Source organism: Corylus avellana, chromosome 1 (assembly GCF_965113065.1).
Source record: "Corylus avellana chromosome 1, dhCorAvel1.hap1.2, whole genome shotgun sequence".
Taxonomy (NCBI): Eukaryota; Viridiplantae; Streptophyta; class Magnoliopsida; order Fagales; family Betulaceae; genus Corylus; species Corylus avellana.
Genome location: NC_142490.1, coordinates 6,934,053 through 6,958,734, shown reverse-complemented (window position 1 = coordinate 6,958,734; position 24,682 = coordinate 6,934,053). Strand labels below are relative to the sequence as shown.

At 36.5% G+C, this 24,682-nt stretch overlaps 4 protein-coding genes across 5 annotated transcripts; 2 read left to right on the top strand and 2 right to left on the bottom strand.

Moving 5' to 3' along the window:
• Positions 1 to 513: 513 nt before the first annotated feature.
• On the top strand, positions 514 to 5,742 carry LOC132171442 (protein WVD2-like 2). The gene is made up of 7 exons (XM_059582753.2): positions 514 to 649; positions 2,447 to 2,933; positions 3,815 to 3,903; positions 4,011 to 4,101; positions 4,223 to 4,294; positions 4,455 to 4,565; positions 5,095 to 5,742. Exons 2-7 carry the CDS (start codon positions 2,451 to 2,453, stop codon positions 5,386 to 5,388), a joined length of 1,140 nt encoding a protein of 379 aa, XP_059438736.2. The 5' UTR covers positions 514 to 649; positions 2,447 to 2,450; the 3' UTR covers positions 5,389 to 5,742.
• Positions 5,743 to 7,211: 1,469 nt separating this feature from the next.
• LOC132172710 (FAD/NAD(P)-binding oxidoreductase family protein) lies at positions 7,212 to 14,226 on the top strand. Of its 2 annotated transcripts, none has more exons than XM_088512391.1 (9): positions 7,212 to 7,632; positions 9,409 to 9,678; positions 10,118 to 10,244; positions 10,834 to 10,895; positions 11,023 to 11,244; positions 11,958 to 12,079; positions 13,037 to 13,175; positions 13,439 to 13,634; positions 13,763 to 14,226. In XM_088512391.1, exons 1-8 carry the CDS (start codon positions 7,240 to 7,242, stop codon positions 13,598 to 13,600), a joined length of 1,497 nt encoding a protein of 498 aa, XP_088368517.1. In that variant the 5' UTR covers positions 7,212 to 7,239; the 3' UTR covers positions 13,601 to 13,634; positions 13,763 to 14,226. The 2 variants fall into 2 exon arrangements, with proteins under 2 accessions (XP_088368517.1, XP_088368516.1); XM_088512390.1 differs by having other exon boundaries at positions 13,731 to 14,226.
• A 569-nt stretch (positions 14,227 to 14,795) lies between these two features.
• On the bottom strand, positions 14,796 to 15,680 carry LOC132168986 (protein ATAF2-like). The gene has a single exon (XM_059580082.2). The coding sequence runs from the start codon at positions 15,678 to 15,680 to the stop codon at positions 14,796 to 14,798; it is 885 nt and encodes a 294-aa protein (XP_059436065.2).
• A 4,131-nt stretch (positions 15,681 to 19,811) lies between these two features.
• On the bottom strand, positions 19,812 to 20,702 carry LOC132168985 (protein ATAF2-like). Its single transcript, XM_059580081.2, has one exon. It carries the CDS (start codon positions 20,700 to 20,702, stop codon positions 19,812 to 19,814), a length of 891 nt encoding a protein of 296 aa, XP_059436064.2.
• Between the last annotated feature and the right edge of the window lie 3,980 nt (positions 20,703 to 24,682).

Below are 24,682 nucleotides of genomic sequence, written 5' to 3'. Positions count from 1 at the left end.
GTAATTAGCAGCAACTACCAGTTGGTAGTTAACTCCAAATCCAAACTAACTCAAAGATATAATTTTTTTTTTTTTTTCCCTAAACTAACACAAACTTGTTACCAAAACCTGTCAAGGGTCCGTCTCATCGAAAGTTAGGGTTAAAAGACAATTTTTAATACAATAACACAAATTTAAGGTTGATGAATCTGGTCTGTTAAAGTTAATCTATATAATGTTATATTCATGTTTCGATATTATTTAAACTTGGCACATGATATTAAAGATTATCAATTTTTTACACGATTAGCAATTATGATATGAATTCGACATAAAATAAATAATTTAAAATTTAAAAATTTTACATATTTAATCAATATTTAAACACGACCCGACCTTGACAGATGATCGGGACTTGCCGAACCCCATCCAAAAAGCACAGCAAAAAAGGAGGGGTGGGGGTTAAAAGTTAAAATAAAAAATAACCGCTTGTTATATAACTAACCATGCTAACACAGAGAAACGCCTGTCTATGAAAAGTCTAAGCTAGGAAAGGAAAAATCATACTATTCTTTGTCTTTGTTTATTTCTCTGAGAGAGAGAGAGAGAGACAGAGAGAGAGAGAGGGAGAGGGGTTTGAAGAAGAAGTTGTCAGATCGGACCACAAAATGTAAGCAAATCTCTCTCACGTTTCTTGCTGATTTGGGGTGCCGCTCGTTTGTTTGATCTCCACGTCTATTTGTGTTTTTGTTTTTTTTGTATTTTTAATTTTTTGCAATGTCGGTGTTCTTGATCTCTTACGTTGGTCGTTCTCAATTCAGCTGCTTGATGCTGAGCTCTGAGGACTCCTCTCTCTCTCTCTCTCTCTCTCATGCATATTATCTTTGGGTTTTTTGTGTTCATTTTTCCTGGCAGTCTAAAATGGAAGCTTTATGTTTTTCTGACTGTATGCTCAGATTGCAATGTTTAGTTGAGAAATGAAAGCTTTTTTTTTTTTTTTTTGGTTTTTTCTTTTGAGTCTGCTGCTGTCTAAAATTGTAGGTGTTTTTTTTTTTTCCTGGCAGTCTGAGAAACGATAATTTTTCTAATGCTTTGTATACAATTATTGGTGGTGCTTTGTGGGTTGTGGGTTTTGCTTGAATTTGTTGGGTCATTCAGTTTCTTCAATATTTGGGTGCTCTCAGAAAATTTTTCATTGTTATTAGAGTTTTCTCTGCAAATTGAAGCTACTCTCTCTCTCTCTCTCTCTGTGCCATGTTAACACTGATATAATTTATTTTTTTTCTGTGGGGGGGAAGTAACTTAAGAAATCAGCTTCGTTGGGAAATAAGTTTCCTTTTCCCCCCTCATAGGTACCAATTAACATGATTACGCTTGTAGATGTTTTTATGGGTTTTTTTTTTTTTAATAGAATCTTTCTTTGTCTTTCTCTATTGAAACTTACAGTTTTTTGTTTCTTATTTGGAAATTTCCTTGGGAGCTTACAGATGATTCTGTGGTTTCTTCCTGTGAATTGTACTTCGGAGTATCCCCGTTACCTTTTCCTTTGCCGACGTTGAAACAAAGTGAAAAGAATAGGGTGAAGTTTAAAAATTACAAAAGAAAATCTAAGAATCCTTCACGCAACTTTTTGTACATCATTCAGGCAGAAAAAAAAAAAAGGTTCTATGTCGAAGCTGTAATGGGATTTCCCCCTTTCAGATCTGTGTGACAATTTGGTTTTGCCTTTAAGACTTAAATTTGCATATTATTTCTAGCTCAAAACGAAACGATTGAAGTGTGATCCTTCAGTTGCTTGTCAATTTTTGCTGTTGCTAGATATGATATGGATTCAACTGACATATAAAGAAGCATGTAACATCTTCTTCAGGGTACTAAGTTACTTTTTTTTTTTTAACTCGGGAGTTTTCCGTGCCCAATGAAACTATTTTGAAATGTTAGCTCCATCGTCTTTTAATAATTTATGGTTGTTAATTTCAGTGAATTTTTCTCTTCATAGTTGGATTTACTTGTTTTTAGGTGGTTCTTTTTCTTTTTTAGCGACATGTTTCTTGGTAAAAATTCAATTTCTTTTTTCCCGTTGTAACTTTAGTGTCACATGTTCCTATTGAGTTCTTAGACACATACAGAAATCATATGCTATTGTGCAAGAGTTGGAGAGTCCTTCAATAACCAATCCTAAATAAAGTGGGATATTGCGTCTTCTGATGCAGAAAAGGAAAGATTCCTATAAGTATTTATGGTCTCTTTTCAAACCTCAACTGTTGGGCAGTTTTCATTTTGTCAATTGGAAGATAGTGCTCTGTTTGTATGGAAACTATAGATGAGCAGAACTGCTTTTATTATTTTGTGGGGCTTTCTTCTGTTTTCTCCCCTTAGCGTACAAAGGAGTTGTTGTTCTTTTCTTACTGACAATATTGTCACTTTCCTGAAGCATATTGATTCTTAGCTACAACTCTTTATGCAGTGTAATGGGGAGAGAACTTACAGATCTGCACATGGAAAAGAAGCCAAGTGGTGTTGTACTTGTTTCAAATGGAGTTTCTCCTGATAAAGTTCATGTTGCTCCTGAAATTTCAGAAGACAGCATTGAAGCAAAGGACTATGATGTGAAGGTATGTACTGAGGAAAACTCAGTTGTTGAGCAATGTCTTGAGAAACAGGAAGTGCTAGGTGTTAAAAGCCCAAATCTTGGTGTTGGTTTGCCTGAGGGGAAAGCTGAGAAACCTGGGGCTCAGAAGTCAAGTGACAATAAGAAGTCAAGCCCGCTTGCATCAAAATCTGCTGCTGTCGGGAATGTGCGCACCTACACTGTTCCACAGCCGTTTTCTCTGGCAACTGAAAAGCGCGGTCCATGCGCACATACTGTTGAGGCTGAAAGCGCTGCTAATGGTGTGAGTTATTCACCCAAAGCTAACAATATACTCTCCCCTCAAGCTACAAAGAACTCACAGGTAATTAATATCCTCGACAGTATTATGTGCTGTTAATTACCCTGCTATACCCCTTCTCCGAGTTGGGATGGCACATTTTGACTTTTTTTTTTTTTTTTTTAGTACATTCTGACTCATTGACTGTTGTGGGAATCAAATCCATTGATGTGGTCTAAACCAAATTATTGGGGTTGGGTTGTAGCTGACAAATTCAATCAAAGACAAGTGAAGTTTATCTGGTGGCTATTTAGTATTTACAATGGGTGCAGTAGGAGATCTGGATAGGAAAGTGTTTAGAAGAAATGCTATTAACAATTTGTTATTTTTGGCTTTAATTTTTTATTTCTTCTCTGTGATACATATTCTCTGTTACCTGCCAAATTAAGCATTGTACATTTACAAAAATTGAGTGAAATTTTCTTGTCTTTTCATTTCAATGTAGACTTTATTTCCACTTTCCACCCTTTTACACTTGTAGCCATTTCAAATTTTTTATATGGGTTGGTAGATTGGCCCACAAGCTAGAGGCTTGTGTTGAGGTTTCCAACCTAATTTATGACCATACCTAAAAAAAAGGAAAAGTTATTTATGGCTCTTGGTTTGGGTTGGCATTCATGTTTTGAACTCTTCCCATAGTTGTTTAATTTGAATTTGTGTCTTTTTTTTTTCCCTTTCAAAAAAGTCCATACTTCCCTACTGTGCCCAGGCAACAACTCTAAATCATACTTATATTATTTTGTCAATTTGAATGCATCCTCAATGTGCTTTGAGTTTTGAGGTTATAATAGAAGGTGGTGTAATATGTAGCTAGAGATTAGAATGATAATTGATATAAGGTCAGTGTATTGCAATTATAGAGTTAGAGATGGCACTAATTTTGAAAATTTTCCATTTGTTTTCAGCCAAACTCACCTCTGTCACTAAGGAAGGCCTTGCAACCTGATATTAGGAAGCATCATGATGAAGAAGATAATTGTTCTGTGGCTTCCTCATATCCTTTGTTTGACTGTAAACAGTTCACATCTGAGTGAATTTTCAATTATATAGATGGTGTAGATGCCATTTTGTGATTGGATTATCCTTAACCGTGTTTAGTACTGCTGCATCTGTGCGAACTGTTAAATCTAAGGTAACTATTGGAACAGCTCCAACATTTAGAAGTGGCAAACGTGCAGAAAGACGGAAGGAGGTATTTCCTTAATTGAACTAGTTATCATGATATATATGTACTCTGTGATATCCTTTATCATCTGTGGATTTGTATCACATCCAATATGTCATTTATCTTTGTTATTATTCCCTTTATCTAGTTTTACACGAAGTTAGAGGAGAAACACCAAGCTCTGGAGGCTGAGAAAAGTGCGTGTGAGGCAAGGACCAAGGTACATCTCTTTCATTAGTGTCTTTCATGTACCATTTTGCATGTTCGTATGGATGCATATTGTTCTTTTACGTTCCTGCATTTTCTTCATGCTGCACATATGGATAGGTGTTCTTGAAATAACCACCCTTTCTTTGAACAATCTATTGTAATATTTCTAGGAAGAGCAAGAAGCTGCCATCAAGCAACTTAGAAAGAACCTGGTGATCAAGGCCAAACCAGTACCCAGTTTCTACTACGAGGGCCCTCCACCAAAGACTGAACTCAAGAAGGTAATCTCATTGGATATTCTTTCCTTAGTTCTTTACAAGTCCTTTAAGCTCCAGCCTCCAGGGATGTATAGCAAAAGATTTCTGAATTTTCAGTGTTTAGCAGAAGTTCAAGTGAATATGGAGACTGGATATCATGGGACTCCATAAAACTGAATCAGAATGCATTTTACTCTGTATTGAAGGACTAGGATTTACCTATGCGATTTGAGGTAATCCTAGTCCGAGTTTAGTAGAGCTACATACTTTCCTCTGAACTAGCATATATTTTTACTATGATTTGCAAAAAAATTTGGGGCTTTAGGCACTTTCAGGTAAATTGCTGTCTTTTTGCAAATTACTTACCAAAAAAAAAAAAAAAAAACACAAAAATGAAAGAACATTATTAATCTTATGCCAAAGTCCTCTGAACTTTTGCCTTGTATATTTGTGATACTCATATTTTGGTGTTTCCTTCTTGTAACTTGACTTTCATTTTACCTGCTGCTTTTATATGGAAAAATAAAATCTTAACATACTTATTTAATGCCAGTTGCCATTGACTCGGCCAAAGTCACCAAATCTAAGCCGGAGAAAGAGCTATGGTGATGCAACCAACTCATCCCGGGAGGCAATTTGCAGTCGGGCGCACCGCCACAGCCTCGGTTGTCTCAAAGAGGAGCCTGCTACCATGATCACTCCGAAAAGAAAGGGCCAGATCAGTGAATCTAACATTAATGGCACTTGCAAAGTCAAAGACCAACCGAAGCAGGAAAAGAAGGAGACAAGGGAAACAGCTCTTCCTAAGATCAACGAGCAGACTAATGGAGACATTGCTGTTCATTAACAAACTCGAGTCTTTCCTTTTCCTTTTTGTCTAACTTTTTTTAAGTGCTGAGAAATTCTTAATTTTCCTTGGTTACCATATGGTTGTTCTGAAAAGAAACTGCCTGTTTTCTTTTCTTCAGGAATGACATGTTTAAGTGGCTTGCTGTTAATGTGAAATTGTATATGCTTTGTAAGCTTATATTGGTACATATCTTGTGATATAAAAAGAGTCAATCCATTATTATGTGTACTAAGCGGGTTGTTTCAATCTTATGTATTTCTTTGGGTGAGATAACGTGGGGTGGGAAACTGAAGTTCTCCTTTGTATTATATTACTTTTTTGTGGTCATTTGATGATTTGTCGGTTGTGATTGATCTTGCTGTTATGGACTCCTGCAATTATAAAATCTTAATGATACATATTCTGGTTCCAGCAGACTGAGTGTGGACCATCCTTTTTATGAAGAATTCTCTTTGAAAGGTCTCTTATATAAATCTAATAAACTGAGAGCCTTATTTAATGTTGATGATGCATGTTAACTCCCAGGCCCCAGCTCAAGCCTTTTTGCAATTATTTTTCCCAATTTTATTCATTACTCTTTTGCTAAGCGAATCCCATATGGGTCCTTCTTTTACCTGATTTTCAGGCTACCATGATTGTTTAGGTGGGGTGCAAAAGAACTGCAATAATACAACTCTTGTGAGCGGACACCCGAGCTCCACTTGGTTGGGCACGGAATTTGAATACCCGCTCAAATTGTTCAATCGCCTGTTCGGACATATGGACCCAAATACCCTTTCTATGTTGGTAATAGAAGGCAGGGTTGGCTGTTTCAATAAAGTCACTACTATCCAAGAAGAAGAAATAGAGAAGAAAGGAATTCTAATTATTTTCTGCATGATTCGATAAATCATTATTGGGCCCTTTATATGCTAGAGTTACAATAATTGTTCTAACAACTTGTATCAGAATAACTAGCCCAACTTATTACAAAAATGGGTTACCAGTGTAATAACCCAATTACTAATAATTCATTTGATTATCTAAATCTAGATTTAGGCTCCGTTTGTTTCGGCATAAACTGATTTCTGAAAAACATTTTATGTATTTTTCAATGTTTGATACAACAAAAAATAATAGTTAAATGGAAAACATTTTCAGTTTGATTGAAAAAAACATTTTTAGTTTTCGTTTTTAAAATCGTAGCACATTTTTCGAGTTTGAGACCAAGACTTTTCTAGGACCCTGTCAGGACATTGCCGAGACACCTTCGTGGCTTCGCTGGAACCCCATTGAGGCTTTGCTGGGACCCGACCGTGACACTGTTAGGACTCTGTCATAACATCGTTGGGCACTGGCCGGAACAGGTATTAGGCAAGGTCTCGACAATGTCTCGACAATGTCTTGGCGGTGTCCAACTCAAATTTTTAGGTTATTTTTATGATTTTTAATATTTTATGTTGTGCATAAATAATAATTTTTATAGGTTAATATGATTGAATGAAAATATAAATAATTTTTATGATTTTTCGTACACGCCAAACACAGTTTCTGAAAATAATTATTCTGAAAATATTTTTCAATGGAAAGAAAAAAATTTACAACAAACTGAACCTTAATTTCATTTTTTATTTTTAAAAAAGAGCAAGTAAAATTAAATATATACCGTTAAAAAAAAATTACAACTTATTTATTTTTTTCACCTATCCTTATTTACCGATAAAAAAAAAAATTACAACTTATTATTATTTTTTTCACCAATCCTTATTTACCGATTTCTTAATTGGCTCTCTAAATATTAGTTAACGACCCTCTCTATACTAACGAACTACATGCGCAGTTGAGGCAGTGAGCTTATTATCCTCTCAAATGGTCTCTCTGTTACCTTTTGTCCCTCCAAAAACCATGTTCACCTCCTTTCCCTCCTTTCCCTCTTCCTCCATTTTCAAAACCCTGAAACCCCCCAAACCCTCCTTGTCTCCCAAAACCCTAATCCTAACCTGCACAGGCCAACCCAGCCCCAAACCCAAGAGCAGAGCCACCATGAATGCCCCCAAACCCACCTCCAAAAAGCGTAGAAAACCATCGTATGGTACCTCCAGAAGGTCAGTTATCAAGAAAACGTTCAAGCAGGAGCAAGTAATGTTCACCACGCCGGTTTCCAATGACCCGCTTGTCGCGATAATCGGGGGAGGGATGTCGGGTCTGATGTGTGCCTTGAATTTGGAGAAAAGAGGGGTTCGGTCCACGGTTTTCGACACGGTTGCTCAGTTACTTCCTTTTTGTTTTGTTTGTGTTTTTCATTATCTGGGGTTTTTTCATGAATGGTTGGTGTGGGTTTTGAGTGGCTGTGAATGTATTTTGTGTTGTTGTGTATGTTAGAGACGGTGGTTCTGTTGGGTTGGGTTGGAGAATGTATGCGAGAGCTGAGCATTTGGGAATGTGGGTGTTCGTGCGATTTTTTGGATCACATATATAATTTCGAAGTTTTTGTAACAAATTCTCATTTATACACTGTTTCATTGTTGAGGAAGTGTAGGAAAAGGAAAAAAAAAACGTGGAAGACAGAATTTTGAGTTATCAAATAAACAAAGAACGAATCCTTAGAACTTATCATCAACGACGTTGTCTGACTAAGACTAGGTAGCTTTGTTGGTAGAAGCGTAGGATTTAGGATCTTATGGTATGAAAATTATGTTTAGTATGATATGATGCCATGTGGATGATCATTTTCCAGATTCATGAATTTACACGAGAATGAACGCACCTGGTTCTAAACTTCTTGATATGTGTTGCCTTTTTCCCCTCTCTTTTCTTTTGACTCATTTGAAGCTCATTCGGCCAATGGCCTATGCATGGGGGGGTAACCCTACAACTATCTGTTCTCATTTTCAAAATCACATGTGGGGTTTCCGTGCTTTGTTCTCCATATTTTTCTCACCAGCGTTTAAATTTTAGTTATTTAGACATTAACTTATTGCAAACTAAAAAAAAAGGTTATTCATTCATGGGTTTTTGTTCATATTCAGTGTAATTTGTAAATCACGTCAAGCTAGAAAGCTTAGAGAGCTACCCTTTTGCAATAGGCAGTTTTTCACCTAGTTTGCTAAAGGCCAGTACTTTGCGTTGTGTTCTTGCCAATATTTATATATATATATATATATATTCTTCTGGTAATTATGTCGATTTGGATATGTTTGGATACTCAATTATTTTCGTCAATTCTATTTTTGCTGTTTATAGATGTTATCATATATCTCCTTTATGCTTCATCATATTCATGTGGAGAGATAGGCCAAGATTGAAACTGTGAATTATATTCTATGGTGGGTATATTAGAGTGCCGTTTGTCAAAAAAAATTGAAGAAATATCTTTTTCGTCCTATGATTTCTTTTCTACTTGTGGTTTCACTAAAAGATTGAAAGAAACTATACGATCCTTATGCCCCGCCCAAGAAATAGACCCAAGTCCTAGTTACCCTGAAAAAATGGTGATTTAATGTAGATTCTCCATCTGGAACCAATCCACTTTTTGAGCGGCTTTGTGGTAATGAAACCAAATTGTGGTGCAATAGAGTTGTAATTCACTAGTTGTTGCAAATGCTAGCCAAATCTGAAAAAGCCAGAGGTTATTTGTATTCCTTGAAATCCCCTGCCTACATCAACATAGACATTTTCTTCTGGACCTTAACCATTTTCATTTGCTTCTCCTTTTTCTTTTGAAAACCCTACGTAGTGCTTGGCAATTATACAGTCACTGGTCTATTTGATTGCGGAAAATAAATTGTTATAAGATTGAGTTCTTGTTGGTGGTGCCTCTTTCTAATTCATTATATATTTCTTACTAGATAAAACAAATAAAGTCTATTGAATGAATCGACTTTTCCCTTTCAAAGACAAGACAATAACTCAGGGAAATGACTATCTCAGTGATATTTTTTAGAATATATTATTAGCTTTTTCCAGTGGACTTACTTTCAAGTGCTTCAGTGATGATGATCATGTTTTCAGGGTTTCTTACAATATTTAATATTTTAGGGGATGCATGGTTTGGGAGGAAGAATGGGAACCAGAATAATTGACCCTCACCCGTTAGTATTTGACCATGCGGCTCAGTTCTTTACAGTGAGTGATTCTTGGTTTGCTGAGTTGGTTGATTGCTGGTTGGGGAAAGGTCTGGTTCAAGAGTGGCAGGGTGTCATTGGGGAGCTTGACATTGGTGGTCGGTTTGTTCCACTACCTTCTTCTCCTCCAAGATATGTAGGTGTTAATGGCATGCGCCCCCTTGCTGACTCATTATTGTCTGAGGTGATTATCCTTCATTTGGCCTTATAGTATTCTTCATTCTGTCTTCTTATTCTCCTTTCTATATCATATTAGGTGTCTTTTAAAAGGAAGGTAAAAGGAAAATAGTGAAGAATTGAATTAACCTAAAGCAGTGCAATAGATGGGCACCAATATTATCATGGAGGAAATTTAAAAAAGCTACTTACTCATAAACAATAATCTAGTTGCTCTGAATGTGTGGTTGTACTTCTATATGTAATGATGATTAAGATAGGAATTCACTCACTTAGCTTGACCTATCTAGCATTGATTTGTTAAAATATGTTGGGATTTATGGAACTGTATTTTCAATTTTATAATATTGTATGATTCCTTTTCCAGAATAAAATGAACTTAGCTCATACACTTTTGTTTTTTTCTGCTGTACATAGCTAATCGATTATTTTACACTTTGTGGCAGACTTGTATGGTTAATGTGGTCAGACCTTGCTGGATAAGTAAACTTGAACCATTTAATGGGATGTGGCACTTGAGTGAAAATGGAAAACCTCGTGGCGAGTTTGATGCGGTTGTTATTGCACATAATGGTAACTAAGCTCCTCCATGGTTACTTGTTAAGTTTATTTTACCATTACTATACCATGTTCACATTATATGAAGATTCTATTCTAATTTTTCATTGTTATTGCATCATCATAATGATTACTTACTTACATGTGAGAGAGTTGGCTTCTGCTATGGCAAGAAGGATATCCGATTTCCAGGGTTTAAACTAGGATTTTAGCATTGATTGGTAGAAGGGTTTAGGGTTTAGGGGAGGGAGTTAAGGCCCTCCCAAGCATTAACATGGTTCTGCCCCTGCTGATTGTGCTTGTTTTTATTAAAACAGTTCTATGGTTTCCTGTGTAGTAATAATGTCTGAATGTTGAACTTCTATGTTACTATTGCAAGTCTAGCTGAAATAACGCTTGCGACATAACTTTCCAGCTACAGTTTACAACACTACTTGCATATCATCAAATTTAGATGTTCGCCAGTGTTCTAAAAGAATTATATTTTATGAAACATCCTATAGTATGGAACATTCCAAAATAATAACATTACTTGAGTTTGTTTTTTATTTATTTATTTTTTGATAGGTAAGTTTGTTTTTTAATATTATTGTGTCAACAACAGGAAAGTGTGCAAATCGCTTGCTTGCATCATCGGGCTTACCTCTAATTGCAAGACAGATGAAGGTATACCCCGTAACACCTCAGTTTGGTTTACAAGATGCAATCTAGTGTATTCTCCTGCATTATCTGCTTTTAACCATGTTTGAGTGATCTCAGATTGTTTCTTGCTTTATGCTGTTTGTGTTGCTAGAGGCTTGAATTAAGTTCTATGTGGGCCCTCCTTGCAGCATTTGAGGACCCTCTTCCTATCCCAGGCGGTACTTCTTTTGAAGGAGCTTTTGTTAAAGGGGTTGATTCCGTCTCATGGATGGCAAACAATACCAAGAAACTTCTGCGCTCCCAAAGCAGTGGCCCTCACTGTTGGACCTTTTTTAGCACTGCAGCTTATGGGAAGCAGAACAAGGTTCCACAGGTCAGTACTAAGTTGAATACGTGCAGCCAGATACTCCCTCTTGATGCTTTGGATCATTAACAGAACCCATAGGGATAAAAGTCTGGAAGATTTCTGGTTTTTGGCCAAGGAATTACCAAACATGACAGTAGGTAGAGGGGACTGGTAGAAAAGAGTTCATATGGCCAACATCAACCTGGTTAAACAATGAAATCGTGAATTACGTGTATAGATGTAGACTTTGGTTATTAGGACTAGCTTTTACCCATTGCGTCATTAACTAACTGGGTATGCATTACCTTTCATTTGCATTCTGATGTGTACCTTGGGCTAACTCACTTCTGAAGCGTCCTCTGCCCTATGACTCACCTAGTTGTTGTTTGTTTTTCTTTCCTTTTTTTTTCCTTGGGGTGGGGGTTGGTGGGAGTGTTAAAGGCTTCTAATAGATCATGTAAGATAATGAAAGAGTGTCTCAAGGAAAGTCTTATGGAGAATTCTATAAATGTTTGTTTGAGTAATTAGAAGGTGGTGCACCAAGCAACAAAAGAATAGAAACTAGGGAATTTTAGAGGAAGAGGAGGGAGAGAGAGGGAAGGTGGTTCTGATTTGCCTTTATGATTTTAATGCTTTACGCCACTTTGCTGTGGCAACCTTCCTTTTCTTGTGACTTTTATTTATACATGGCTCAGATTTTTGAGTTCATCAGTCTTGATTGTGATAATTTTTGTCATCAGGAGAACATCCCAACTGCCACAGCGGAGAGGGTGAAGGCAGGCATGCTTGGGGGTGTTGAAGCTGCGCTAGGATTACCAAAAGGATCACTTACGAAACCATTTTATACCCGTGTCCAGTTATGGTAAGAAACGACCTAGCAATATCACTAGTGACTGGTTATATTTTCCATTGGTTTGGAAGCTGACCTATTTGCTCATAGGAGTGCCTTCACACTTGATGGGTCACCAAAATTCTGTCTTTTGCTCCTTGTGCTTGTTTGTTCTGTTTTTCCAGTACGGCACCTTTCACCTCATCTTCCATTTTTCTTTCCTTTCACTAATAGATTTCATTTCTTGATGACAAAAAAGAAAAAGGCAGAAATGACTAATTTAACAGTGATTTTGAGACAAAAAAACAAGGAACTTGGGTGGGGGAAAGAAATGCACATTGGGCTCCAAATCTTTCAATGAGAGTATGGGAGAGGATGGTATCAATGCTGTTGGATGAGAAGTTCCCTTTATGACATTAATGTTATGCTACACTTTTGCAGCCATCTATTATGTAAACTGAAACAATTCCTCATAAATCCATAATCAACCCCATTTAGCATAGATCAAAGTTTTCCAAGAGTTTCTTTTTCTTCATGCTTGTAGAAATGTGAACTATTAGTCTGTTTTTTTTCACCATTTTTTTTAGTTGCTTGCATACTGTGACCTCAAAAAATGACAAAAAGAAGATAGTGTTTTATATGTTAATAATCATGTAGGGTGTAATAGTAGGATTTATTTGACTGTGCTATTTTGACACGTCATTTTTTAATTGGATATTACATGGAAACAAAATTAAAAATTTAATGGAAGGGTAGACACAGGGATTTATTTGATAATAGTTCAAACCTTAGGAAGTAAATTGATAACTTTTTAACCTTAGGAAGCAATTCGATCAAAGGTCATTTCCCCTCCCCCCCTTTTTAAATAATTTGACCTATTTATGGTTCTTGTATGATGAATACTTGAAGGATTTTCTTTTTTAAATTTAAAATTAATTGGATACAAATACAATGATTGGGATTTATCTCCCATATTGCGGGATTCTACAGGGGTGCAGCTCTTCCAACTAATACACCTGGTACCCCCTGCATCTTTGATCCTTATGGAAGGGCTGGTATATGTGGTGATTGGTTACTTGGTTCAAGTTTAGAGTCAGCAGCCTTAAGTGGAATGACCCTTGCCAATCACGTAAGTGCCACTTCACTCTTTATTTTATTTTATTCTATTTCAGTTATTTGTGCAGATAACTAACTACATATCTCATAAAAGTTAATGATAGTGCTGTTCATATTCTCCAAACTCAATTTCCTTATTTCCTTTCGTAGTATTAAGCGAATTAAAATTTCTATGGACATCAAGACTGTAAAGGTTGTGGTTTTGATTTTATTCAAGGTTTAATGTGCCATCAAAGTAATTGATGTTTACATCAGACTGGTCTTTTTTACATGCAGATTGCAGATTATTTCCAAACGGGTGGAGCTCGTCCTGAAGAGTTTGCCATGGGTTTAGATAACGAGTTTCAACCGCTTGAAGGACATGATATTGGACAATTTCCGGGACTGGAGTCTGAAAAAGAGATAAATGAGGCCCAGGCATATCAACTTGCCTCTTGAAGTTGTGCTGGAGCATGAGAATCTCTTGGTTTGGGTAAGCGCAGTTCTTCTCAATTGTGATTTCATATTAATAATAATAATAAAAAAAAAAAGAGATATTTATATTCTTAGGTTTTTGAAAACATGGTAGGACATTTCATTGACTCGTAGAACTTCTGGCAGAAGTTGTTCAAGGCTCAGAGTTATCAGCTATCAGAATAGTAGATGAAGGAAGATATTGATGTTAATGCTCTCCTACCAAATTGTGGATGCATAATTTGAGCGGTTCATCTGCCTAAAAGAGCAATGGGAACATGTGTTACTTGGCAACTTATCACCACAGGTGTATTGGTTTCTCAGGTCTATGAAGATTACTTTTATGCTCCATTAATTTTGAGGCTCGAGGTAGGGGCTCTAGTCGGGGCAAAGTCGTATTGAGGGTTTAGGACTGTGGTCTTGCGAGTTTAGGGCTTTTTGGGGTTTTAAGGGTTTGTTTTGCAGGCCTATGGTTTTTTTGGGCTTAGGGCTCTCTTATCGGGGTCATATTGTGGACTAACGTTGGTTTTCTTGTATACTTAAGGACACCTTACGCTTTTTGATATGTACAACATTACTTATAAAAAAAAAAAAAAATGAAAATTACTGAAGTTCAAGTAGAAGAGATATTACTTTTTCCAGTTTTACACAGTAGATTCAACATTCTTACAATTTGCAAGCAGCAACAAGTAATTTTCTATCATTATTATCAGCCAGAACCTTATTTGGTAAATATAGATGTTATAAATCAACATTTTTCCATTTGATAGGCATATTTGAACACGGAATCTATTGGGATTAGGGCACCGCAAAGTTCTCAATAATCGCTAGTTGCAATTTGATGGATCATAATCAACTTTGAACCAATTGGAACCACAGCCATAGAAATCCCATCGATTTTTAAACTTGTAACAAATCAAGAGAAGAGATATTTGTGTTATTTGTGTAAACGACATGTTATTTGTGTTAGAAGACATTCTTTATAACAAAAATCAAGAGAAGAGATATTTCGAGCAAAGTTGACAAATTGGATATCCCATAACAAAATCAAGGAACAAGTACACCAATGTGCTCCAACAAAATTGAACCAAAAAAACAAAATTTACAATCTTTTCCTATCTTAACCAACACCAACAGTAAAACAGAGATTTGGTTCTCTGTTTTGATCATTGACATGGTGCTAGGGAAGTAAAGTATCAAACTCAGGATCCCAAGAATCCACCCATGCATCAAGCGGCAGATGTCCACCCACAGGGGAAGGCGGTGGCGGCAGATAACCGTATGAAGCATAAAACTCAGACGCAGAGTCATCATTACTGGCTAGTTGACAGCCCAGCAAGGTTTCCAAATATTCATATGAAACACTCAACTCAGAGTCAGAGTTATCACTAGCTGGTAGACGGGTTACCAATTCAGACTCAGGCGTTCCAAATTCAGTTGGACATTCTGATGATGGGGTCCCAGTGGCTTGACATTCGACATCGCAGCAGCGCATCTTCTTTCTCTGCTGCGATCCGTCCTCAAGTAGCAGCACTTCTTCTTCTTCTGTATTAATGGAATTTTGCAATGGAGATGGAGTTTGAACAGAGATGACGGTGGGAGCAGACTGATCTTGAAAGCATCTTTTAACGCCAACTGTTGATCGTGATTCTTTCTTTTGGATGCTGCACAGGACCCAGTCAGTCGTCCGTTCTCGTTCTCCCTCCCCAACTAATGAGAACTCGTGCATTAACCAGTTGGATTTCTGTTTCTTCACCTTGAAACAGAAGAGTTTCCTGACCCCAATAACATCCCCCTGACCATCATAGATTTTGTCGGCAGAATTTTCATGCCAAACACCGCAACCCGCTGTTCGTGCCACTCGATTTTTGCTGAGTTGTTTTAGCCTTGTAAAAACGTAAAGCTTCTCCTGATCACCACAGAATTGCCAGGGATCCTTTTCACCATAAATATCGAACTCTCCGATGCCATCCCAACCTATATCTTCTCCCCTTACCTTGTTCAACAAATAGAAGCCTACCAGCTCTTCATCGGTGGGCTGAAAACGAAATCCCACCGGCATCATCATCATCATTCACACTCGCAACTCTCTGTTTCACTCCTTCTTCACTCTCTGTTTCACTCCTCTTCACTCTCTGTTCCACTCCCTCTTGAAGCCATTGCCCTTATATAGAACCCAGTGCCACCGACTTAGGTCCACCGCCTTAGCTAAAGGCGGTGGACTAACGACTTGCCGTTCTTGAATTAAATTTTGAACTGGACGACTTGCCGTAGAGATTCAGTGGAGAAATCCTCCAGCCTGCAGCTCCTCCGCATCCTCTCGCACAACCTTTTTTATTTTTTTTTATTTTTAAAACTTTTCCACATATTAAGATAGAATAGTTATAATAAGAGAAATGCTAGCATCTAAGCAGCAAGAGGTATTTTATTTAAAATGAAAATTCACGTCACCACCTTTAAAAAAAATTAACATGTGTCTATCGCAAAGAGGCTTAAATTTGACTAAGAAAGACTTGACTTGAACTTAGTATATTTAATAATTGAGCCAATTATGGACACAAAATTGTGCTTGATTATTAAATGAGATATGCTTGTATAAACTTGGCCCGACTCGGTTAATAATGTGAACACAACTCGTATAAGTTCGACTTGACTCGTTTATACTCAAACTCGGTGTATTTAATAATTGAGCCAATTGTAGACACAAAATTAATTTTGATTATTAAACGAGATATGCTTTTATAAACCAAGTTCAACTTGATTAATAACGTGAACACAACTTGTATAAGTTCGGCTTGACTCGTTACTCTGTGTGTGTGTGAGCCTTATATGTTTAAGGGTCCTTGGCAGCCCCAAGGAATTTGAAAATTCTTGTAAAATATAATTTCTTATATTATGGCCCATACAAATGTCAATGATCAATTGCTGGACGTACTAAACAATTTGGCCAAAGGCACTCATATACAATAAACGCCCTAAACGGCTAAACCGAGTAGAGCTGGAAATTGATCCGATTCGATACCCTAAAGCTTTTTCCTGGTAGGCTGACCGAAAAGTTCCAAATTTACAGCTTTTAAAAAAAGTTCTTGCTTAAATATTTGCAGGTTGCATTAGGGTATGCTCAAATTAATATAGTAGTACTAAAATTAGTTAAAGTGGGAGGAAGTTAAGAGGTTGGTAGTGTGAGAACTAGGTGTGCCTTTTTAGTCCAAGTACTAATTAAAATGCAACACCTTGATTTTAGATTAATAAAATTCCTTCATTAGATTTGATTTTTTTTTTTTAAAAAAAATTAATCTAATAAATTGATATTTGTCTCTAAAATAAGTGACTTTTACAACTACTTTTAAAAATGAATGTGAGAATATACACTTTACATAAATGACGCATTTAAATAAAGGCCCCCCCCCAAAAAAAAAAAAAAAGTGTCGGAACTAAAAGTAGAAAACAGGAAATGGATTCCTAAATGATCTCAAAAAGGAACCATAAACGACCTGATCCTCTATATCTTGGACAAAAGCCCAAAAAAAATTGTTGCATAAAGCGGTATTGGCACAAAAAAAGGACACGGGTAGGAGCATGACTGTTGCCAGATCCTTCAATCTTACCCGAGCCCCAATAAAGGGGGTGCATGCAGTGGCATTATCCTCTAAAGATATTTTAACCCTACTCGAACCTATGCTAGGTAACAACTACAACAACCATTGGGAAGAAGTTGAGGATAGGGAGGCATGGCCGAAACAAAATGAAATATGTTGTCAAGGAGTAACAAACACTAGATACAAAAGTCTCTATAAGAAGGTAAACAATAAACAGGGTGACTGAAACCCACAAACAACAAAACAAATACAAATACAGTATTCGATGGTTGGTTGATGATGAACTAACATTTAGATTAAATACTATTTTGATTTGGATATTTAGCTATTGATGACATTCACCCCACATCAAGAGATGTCTAATACATGGAATGCCTTAGGGGATTGGCCCTGTGGGCAACGTAGGAGGTGGCGGCGGCGGTTCAGGTGGTCGTTGCTGCACTAGTTTTGCCACAAGCAAAGGTTGGCCTTTCCTCTGTTTTACGGCAACATGTCCACACAATCCTTCGGCATCCCTTGAATGAACTAACTTCTCCATTTTCTCACCTTCTCAGAGTAATTACCACAAACAGTTTCATACAAGAAAAAGCAAGTGTTAAAAGCTGATAAATAAACAAGTAAACAACACAAAATGTGAAGCAATAGCCTATACGTATATGCATGTCAAACAATATAACAAAATTTTGAGAGAAAAAAGGTGCTCCTCTAACCGGTGACGAACAAGCTCCATGCAAGGAACAGGGTAGCAAGCAGAAGAAACCCATGGAGGAAGCGTCTCTTGAGCTCCAACCCCATGTTAATTGCCTTGTGGAGGAGACTTGCGAATATAACAAGTAATATATAGGCACTCCTGTTTGAATGTTGCCATGCATTTTCAAACCTAGCCATTTTTACTGGGTCAAAGATGGAGTAGATACCATTTACAATTCGATTAGTATTTAGTTGATGACGTTCAATTTTGAAAAATATCCTAATGAAAATAAAAAGGCAGCTTTCATGTTGAAAGTGAAAGGGAGCAACATTACAGTGCCCATATATTTTGATTATTGAGGAAGATACATGGCAGATTAGAAGGCCACAAAACATGCCATCAAACAGTGTAAGTTTCAAATACTACTTTTATTTCAATGAACCATTTTTTCAGGCATATGAAATCAACCAAATGAGCTTAGCTATAAAATTGAAAGCAAAATTCTTGCACTTAAAACTACAAACTAAAATAATCCATTTCTGATTATTCACAGACTTGCCAATGGAGTGTGAAAGTGAACACTCCAACAAAAATAGTGCAATTTTCAATAGTCTCTTAGAATAGAGCAAATAATATGAATTGCACAGGACATGAAATTCGGAATCCAATATAGGTTAAGGAGTAAGATATTCAAATTCAAATAATTGGGTTCTTCATACTCAACTGATTGATTGTTTATTGAATTTGCAAAAGTGCAAACAAGTAAAAGTACAAGATGATTTTAGAATTTAGATTAAGGAGAACATTTCATGGATTGCATCTCCCAAATAGAAATAAGGTTCAAAATGCATAAGAATAGTGCGCTACTTGCTTAGGAATTATAATGCCGGCAAAAATGCAGAAATTTAGTACTAATTAAATTAACAAGTCAGATCTTAATTGCATGCTCCTGCGTTGATAGATGCAGCAATGTTTAATCAGCATTATGGGAAAGAATATTCTGATATATTGTTTGTGATTTCAAGCTGAAACAGTAAATTTACCATGTCAAAGCAACTTGGCATAGAATATATATAATTAACATCAAGCTTGCCTGATGATGTTTTCTTTTTTTAAACTATTATTGATAATTTACATACACATGTAGTGAGTGTTCAACCTATAACCTCAGCTCCATCCCACTCTTATGGAGGGAGGAGAATGTCATTTTTGCTAGAGCTCATTGGAATCAAGCTTGCATTAAAATTCACGAGGAGAAGCACAATTGGATGATAAAAACAAATTAGTCTACTCACTTCCAACACACGAAATCTCACATGAAGAACACCAGAAGAAGACCAAGTACAAGAAATTGTCTAGACTAAAAGTAAACCAGAAAAACCATACACAGATAAGCAAACCAGAATAGAGTTGCCACTTGTTTAGTCATAACAACTCAACATTCTTACAATTTGCAAGCAGCAATGAGTAATTTTCTGTCATTATTATGAACCAGAACCTCATTTGGTAAATGTAGATGTTATAGATCAACATTTTTCCATTTGATAGGCATATTTTAACACGGAATCTATTGGGATTAGGGCACCTCAAAGTTCTCAATAATCAACTTTGAACCAATTGGAACCGCAGCTTATAACAAATCAAGAGAAGAGATATTTGTGTTATTTGTGTAAACGACATGTTATTTGTGTTAGAAGACATTCTTTAGAACAAAAATCAAGAGAAGAGTTATTTCGAGCAAAGTTGACAAATTGGATATCCCATAACAAAAATAAGGAACAAGTACACCAATGTGCTCCAGCAAAATTGAACAAAAAAAAAAAAAAAATTACAATGTTTTCCAATCTTAACAGACACCAACAGTAAAACAGAGTTTTGGTTCTCTGTTTTGATCATTCACATGGTGCTAGGAAAGTAAAGTAGCAAACTCAGGATCCCAAGAATCCACCCATGCATCAAGCGGCAGATGTCCACCCACAGGGGAAGGCGGTGGCGGCAGATAACCGTATGAAGCATAAAACTCAGACGCAGAGTCATCATTACTGGCTAGTTGACAGCTCATCAAGGTTTCCAAATATTCATATGAAACACTCAACTCAGGGTCAGAGTTATCACTAGCTGGTAGACGGGTTTCCAATTCAGACTCAGGCGTTCCAAATTCAGATGGACATTCTGATGATGGGGCCCCAGTGGCTTGACATTCGACATCACAGCAGCGCATCTTCTTTCTCTGCTGGGATCCGTCCTCAAGTAGCAGTACTTCTTCTTCTACTTCTTTTGTTTTAATGGAATTTCGCAATGGAGATGGAGTTTGAATAGAGATGACGGTGGGAGAAGACTGATATTGAAAGCATCTTTTAACGCCAACTCTTGATCGTGATTCTTTCTTTTGGATGGTGCACAGGACCCAGTCAGTCGTCCGTTCTCGTTCTCCCTCCCCAACTAATGAGAACTCGTGCATTAACCAGTTGGATTTCTGTTTCTTCACCTTGAAACAGAAGAGTTTCCTGACCCCAATAACATCACCCTGACCATCGTAGATTTTGTCGGCAGAATTCTCATGCCAAACACCGCAACCCGCTGTCCGTGCCACTCGATTTTTGCTTAGTTGTTTTAGCCTTGTAAAAACGTAAAGCTTCTCCTGATCACCACAGAATTGCCAGGGATCCTTTTCACCATAAATATCAAACTCGCCGATGCCATCCCAACCAATATCTTCTCCCCTTACCTTGTTCAACAAATAGAAGCCTACCAGCTCTTCATCAGTGGGCTCAAAACGAAATCCCACGGGCATCATCATCATCATTCACACTCGCAGCTCTCTGTTTCACTCCCTCTTCACTCTCTGTTTCACTCCCTCTTGAAGCCATTGCCCTTATATAGAAGCCAGTGCCACCGACTTAGGTCCACCGACTTAGCTAAAGGCGGTGGACCAACGACTTGCCGTTCTTGAATTTAAATTTTGACCTGGACGACTTGCCGTAGAGATTCAGCTGAGAAATCCTCCAGCCTGCAGCTCCTCTGCATCCTCTCGCACAACCTTTTTTATTTTTAAACCTGTTCCACACATTAAGATAGAATAGTTATAATAAGAGAAATACTAGCATCTAGCAGCAAGAGGTATTTTATTTAGAATGAAAATTCACGTCACTACCTTTAAATAAAATTAACATGTGTCTATATACCTGATTAAAAATATAAAAAATTTAAAAATTTATAACTAAATTACTAAGGTATAGGTCACTTTGTTTGATCTTAGGTTAAAATCTTTGTGTGATTGCATGTAATATTATGTAAACACTTTCTTTAATAAGGAATCCAAGTCCTTTGTCAGAAACAAAGTGATAAGGAATATTCTCATTTGTTTAAATTTTATTAGGAATGATTATTCTGAAGTGTTTCAGTGGGATTTATTGAAATTTATATATGTACAAGATGAGATTGAGTCTCACAGGATACATAAGAATAATCATGTAGTTAAATTAGTTATTCAAAGAAAATAAGTAGTGAACAAAATGATAGTATATGGATTTTGGTTTAGCTACAGAATGATTCCCTAGAATGGTAATATGAAATGTATATGTATGTCATGAGGATTAATTCATTTAAATTAAAAATATAAATTAGAGTACAGTTACAATTATTTAGTGAAATTAATTGTAATTATTAGTGTCATGTGACGTGTCATGAAAGATAGGGTCATAGACCTATTGTAGCTAATTGTATTTATCGACTTTAGGTCCTTATTTGAGTTGATGTAAGCTGACTATTGGTTTTGGGCCTCACGTATATATTTATTAATGTTTATGCTTGTTACATTCTTGAGCATAAAATTATTTGAAAAAAGAAATGAGAAAATTAATATTCTTAGATTTTTGAAAACATGGTAAGACATTTAACTGACACGTGGAACTTCTGGCAGAATTTGTTCAAGGCTCAGTGTTATCAGCTGTCAGAATAGTTTGTGAAGGGAGATATTGATGTTTATGCCCTTCTAACAAATTGTGGATGCATAATTTGAGTGGTTCATCTGCCCACAAGAGGAATTGGAACATTTGTTACACGGCAACTCATCACCACAGGTGTATTGGTTTCTCAGGACTATGAAAATTACTTTTATGCTCCATTAATTTTGAGGCACGAGGTAAGGGCTCTAGCTAGTCGGGGAAAAGTCGCAAAGGCAAAGTAGCAATGAGAGTTTAGGATTGCGGGCCTGCGGCCTTGCGAGTTTATGGCTTTTTTGGGGTTTTAGATGTCTGTTTTGTGGGCCTATGGTTTTTTGGGGCTTAGGGCCCTCTAATCCGGTCATATTGTGGGCTAACGTTAGTTTTTCTGTGTACTTAAGGGCGCTTTACGCTTTTTGATATATACAACATTATTTTTTTTTAAAAAAAAAAACCTTTTAGGCAACTGGATTCAGGTGGAAGAGATATTACCATATTAGTCTCCCATTTCTCCCAAATTCCAGGCCGAGTATGTGGAGCTCAGATCAGCACAGGGCCAAATAAAGATATAAATTAAAACTTCAAAATTTAAAGACTGAAAGCTATTTAAATTCTTATATAATGCATGAATTGGCTTTATTATGAGTCCTTTGGAGGAAGGCTTCAGCAGATGTGATAATAATGTTGGCACTTTTTCAGATATTGTACTTTCAAACTACAGTTTCTGTTTAATCAATATTGGGGTCTTTCAACTCGATGAATGGGTTCTCAGTTGAGTGCCGGAAATGTGATTACAATTGGTGGTGTTAAAAACGGATGGAGTCGATCGCAAACAGGCTTAGATTTGACTCAGAAAGACTTGATTTGAACTTAGTATATTTAATAATTGAGCTGATTATGGACACAAAATTGTGCTTGATTATTAAATGAGATATGCTTGTATAAACTTGGCCGGACTCGGTTAATAATGTGAACACAACTTGTATAAGTTTGGCTTGACTCGTTCGTACTCAAACTCGGTGTATTTAATAATTGAGCCAATTGTGGACACAAAATTAATTTTGATTATTAAACGAGATATGCTTTTATAAACCGGGCTCAACTTGATTAATAACGTGAACACAACTTGTATAAGTTCAGCTTGACTCGTTAGCTAACGTGTGTGAGCGCGCACATGTGCCTTATATGTTTAAGGGTCCTTGGCAGCCCCAAGGAATTTGGAAATTCTTGTAAAATATAATTTCTTATATTACAAATGTCAATGATCAATAGCTGGACATACTAATTACTAAACAATTTGGCCAAAGGCACTCATATACAACAAATGCCCTAAACGGCTAAACCTAGTAGAGGTGGAAATTGATCCGATTCGATACCCAAAAGCTTTTTCCATGTAAGCTGACCGAAAAGTTCCAAATTTACAGCTTTTTAAAAAAGGTTCTTGCTCAAATATTTGCAGGTTGCATTAGGGTATGCTCAAATTAATATAGTAGTACTAAAATTAGTTAAAGTGGGAGGAAGTTAAGAGGTTGGTAGTGTGAGAACTAGGTGGGCCTTTTTAGTCTAAGTACTAATTAAAATGCAACGCCTTGATTTTAGATTAATAAATTGATATTGGTCTCTAAAATAAGTGACTTTTACAACTATTTTTGAAAATGAATGTGAGAATATAAACTTTACATAAATGACGCATTTAAATAAAGCCTCCCCCCGAAAAAAAAAAAAAAAAAAAAAAAAAAAAAAAATGTCGGAACTAAAAGTAGAAAACAGGAAATGGATTCATAAATGATTTCAAAGGAACTATAAACTACTCGATCCTCTATATCTTGGACAAAAGCCAAAAATAAATTGTCGCATAAAGCGGTATAGGCACAAAAGAAAGGACATGGGCAGGAGTATGACTGTTGCCATATCCTTCAATCTTACCCGAGCCCCAATAGAGGGGGTGCATGCAGGGGCATGACCCTCGAAAGATATTTTAACCCTACTCGAACCTATGCTAGGTAACAACTTCAATCTATTTTTTTTTTTTTCAAATAACCAATTACAAAAGATTAAAGTCAACACTTGAGTATGATGTAGTGACTTGAGTAAGATTTAATCTTTTGTTTTTCACTTGCATAGATCTTACTCAAGTCAGCCTTAATAATGTTTCTAATGCATTGATTCTCTTACACCCTTATACTCAAAAAATGAAAAGGCAAATAATGCTTAATAATCGATACTTAATCATTACCAGATATGATAATTTGCCTTGAAATGACACTAAATTTTTCTATTTGTTCACTTTTTTTGGAATCCTAGTTCTTTTCTTCCACTGATTCTAATTGAAAGTATACTAACATGATTAATATGCAAAAGTTGATGTTTGTTATGTTGTAATGTAATAGGGCTAGATGTCCTTGCTAGTGCAAAACGATCAGAGTCTAAGGTTGATCGTGGATTTAAGTCCCCATGAGAAATAGTTGCTTCTACAGTGTCGTCTTTAGAGGAAGAGGAGAATTCGGAATCCTTTGGGTTAGATGACGTAGGAGGTAATGGAAATAGTGGCACATGCAATAATGTTAGTAGGCGATATCGTGAATCAGCTGCAAGCGAGACATGTAATGTCTTGTTTTTATATTTTGTCAAATAACCAATTACAGAAGATTGAAGCCAACACTTGAGTAAGATGGAGTGACTTGAGCATGATTTAATCTTTTGTTTTTCACTTGCATACATCTTAATCAAGTTAGCCTTACCAGTGTTTTAGATATAAGTTGTACATCATTACCCAAGTACTGCATTGATTCTCTTACACCCTTATACTTAACATATCGAAAAGGCAAAATCG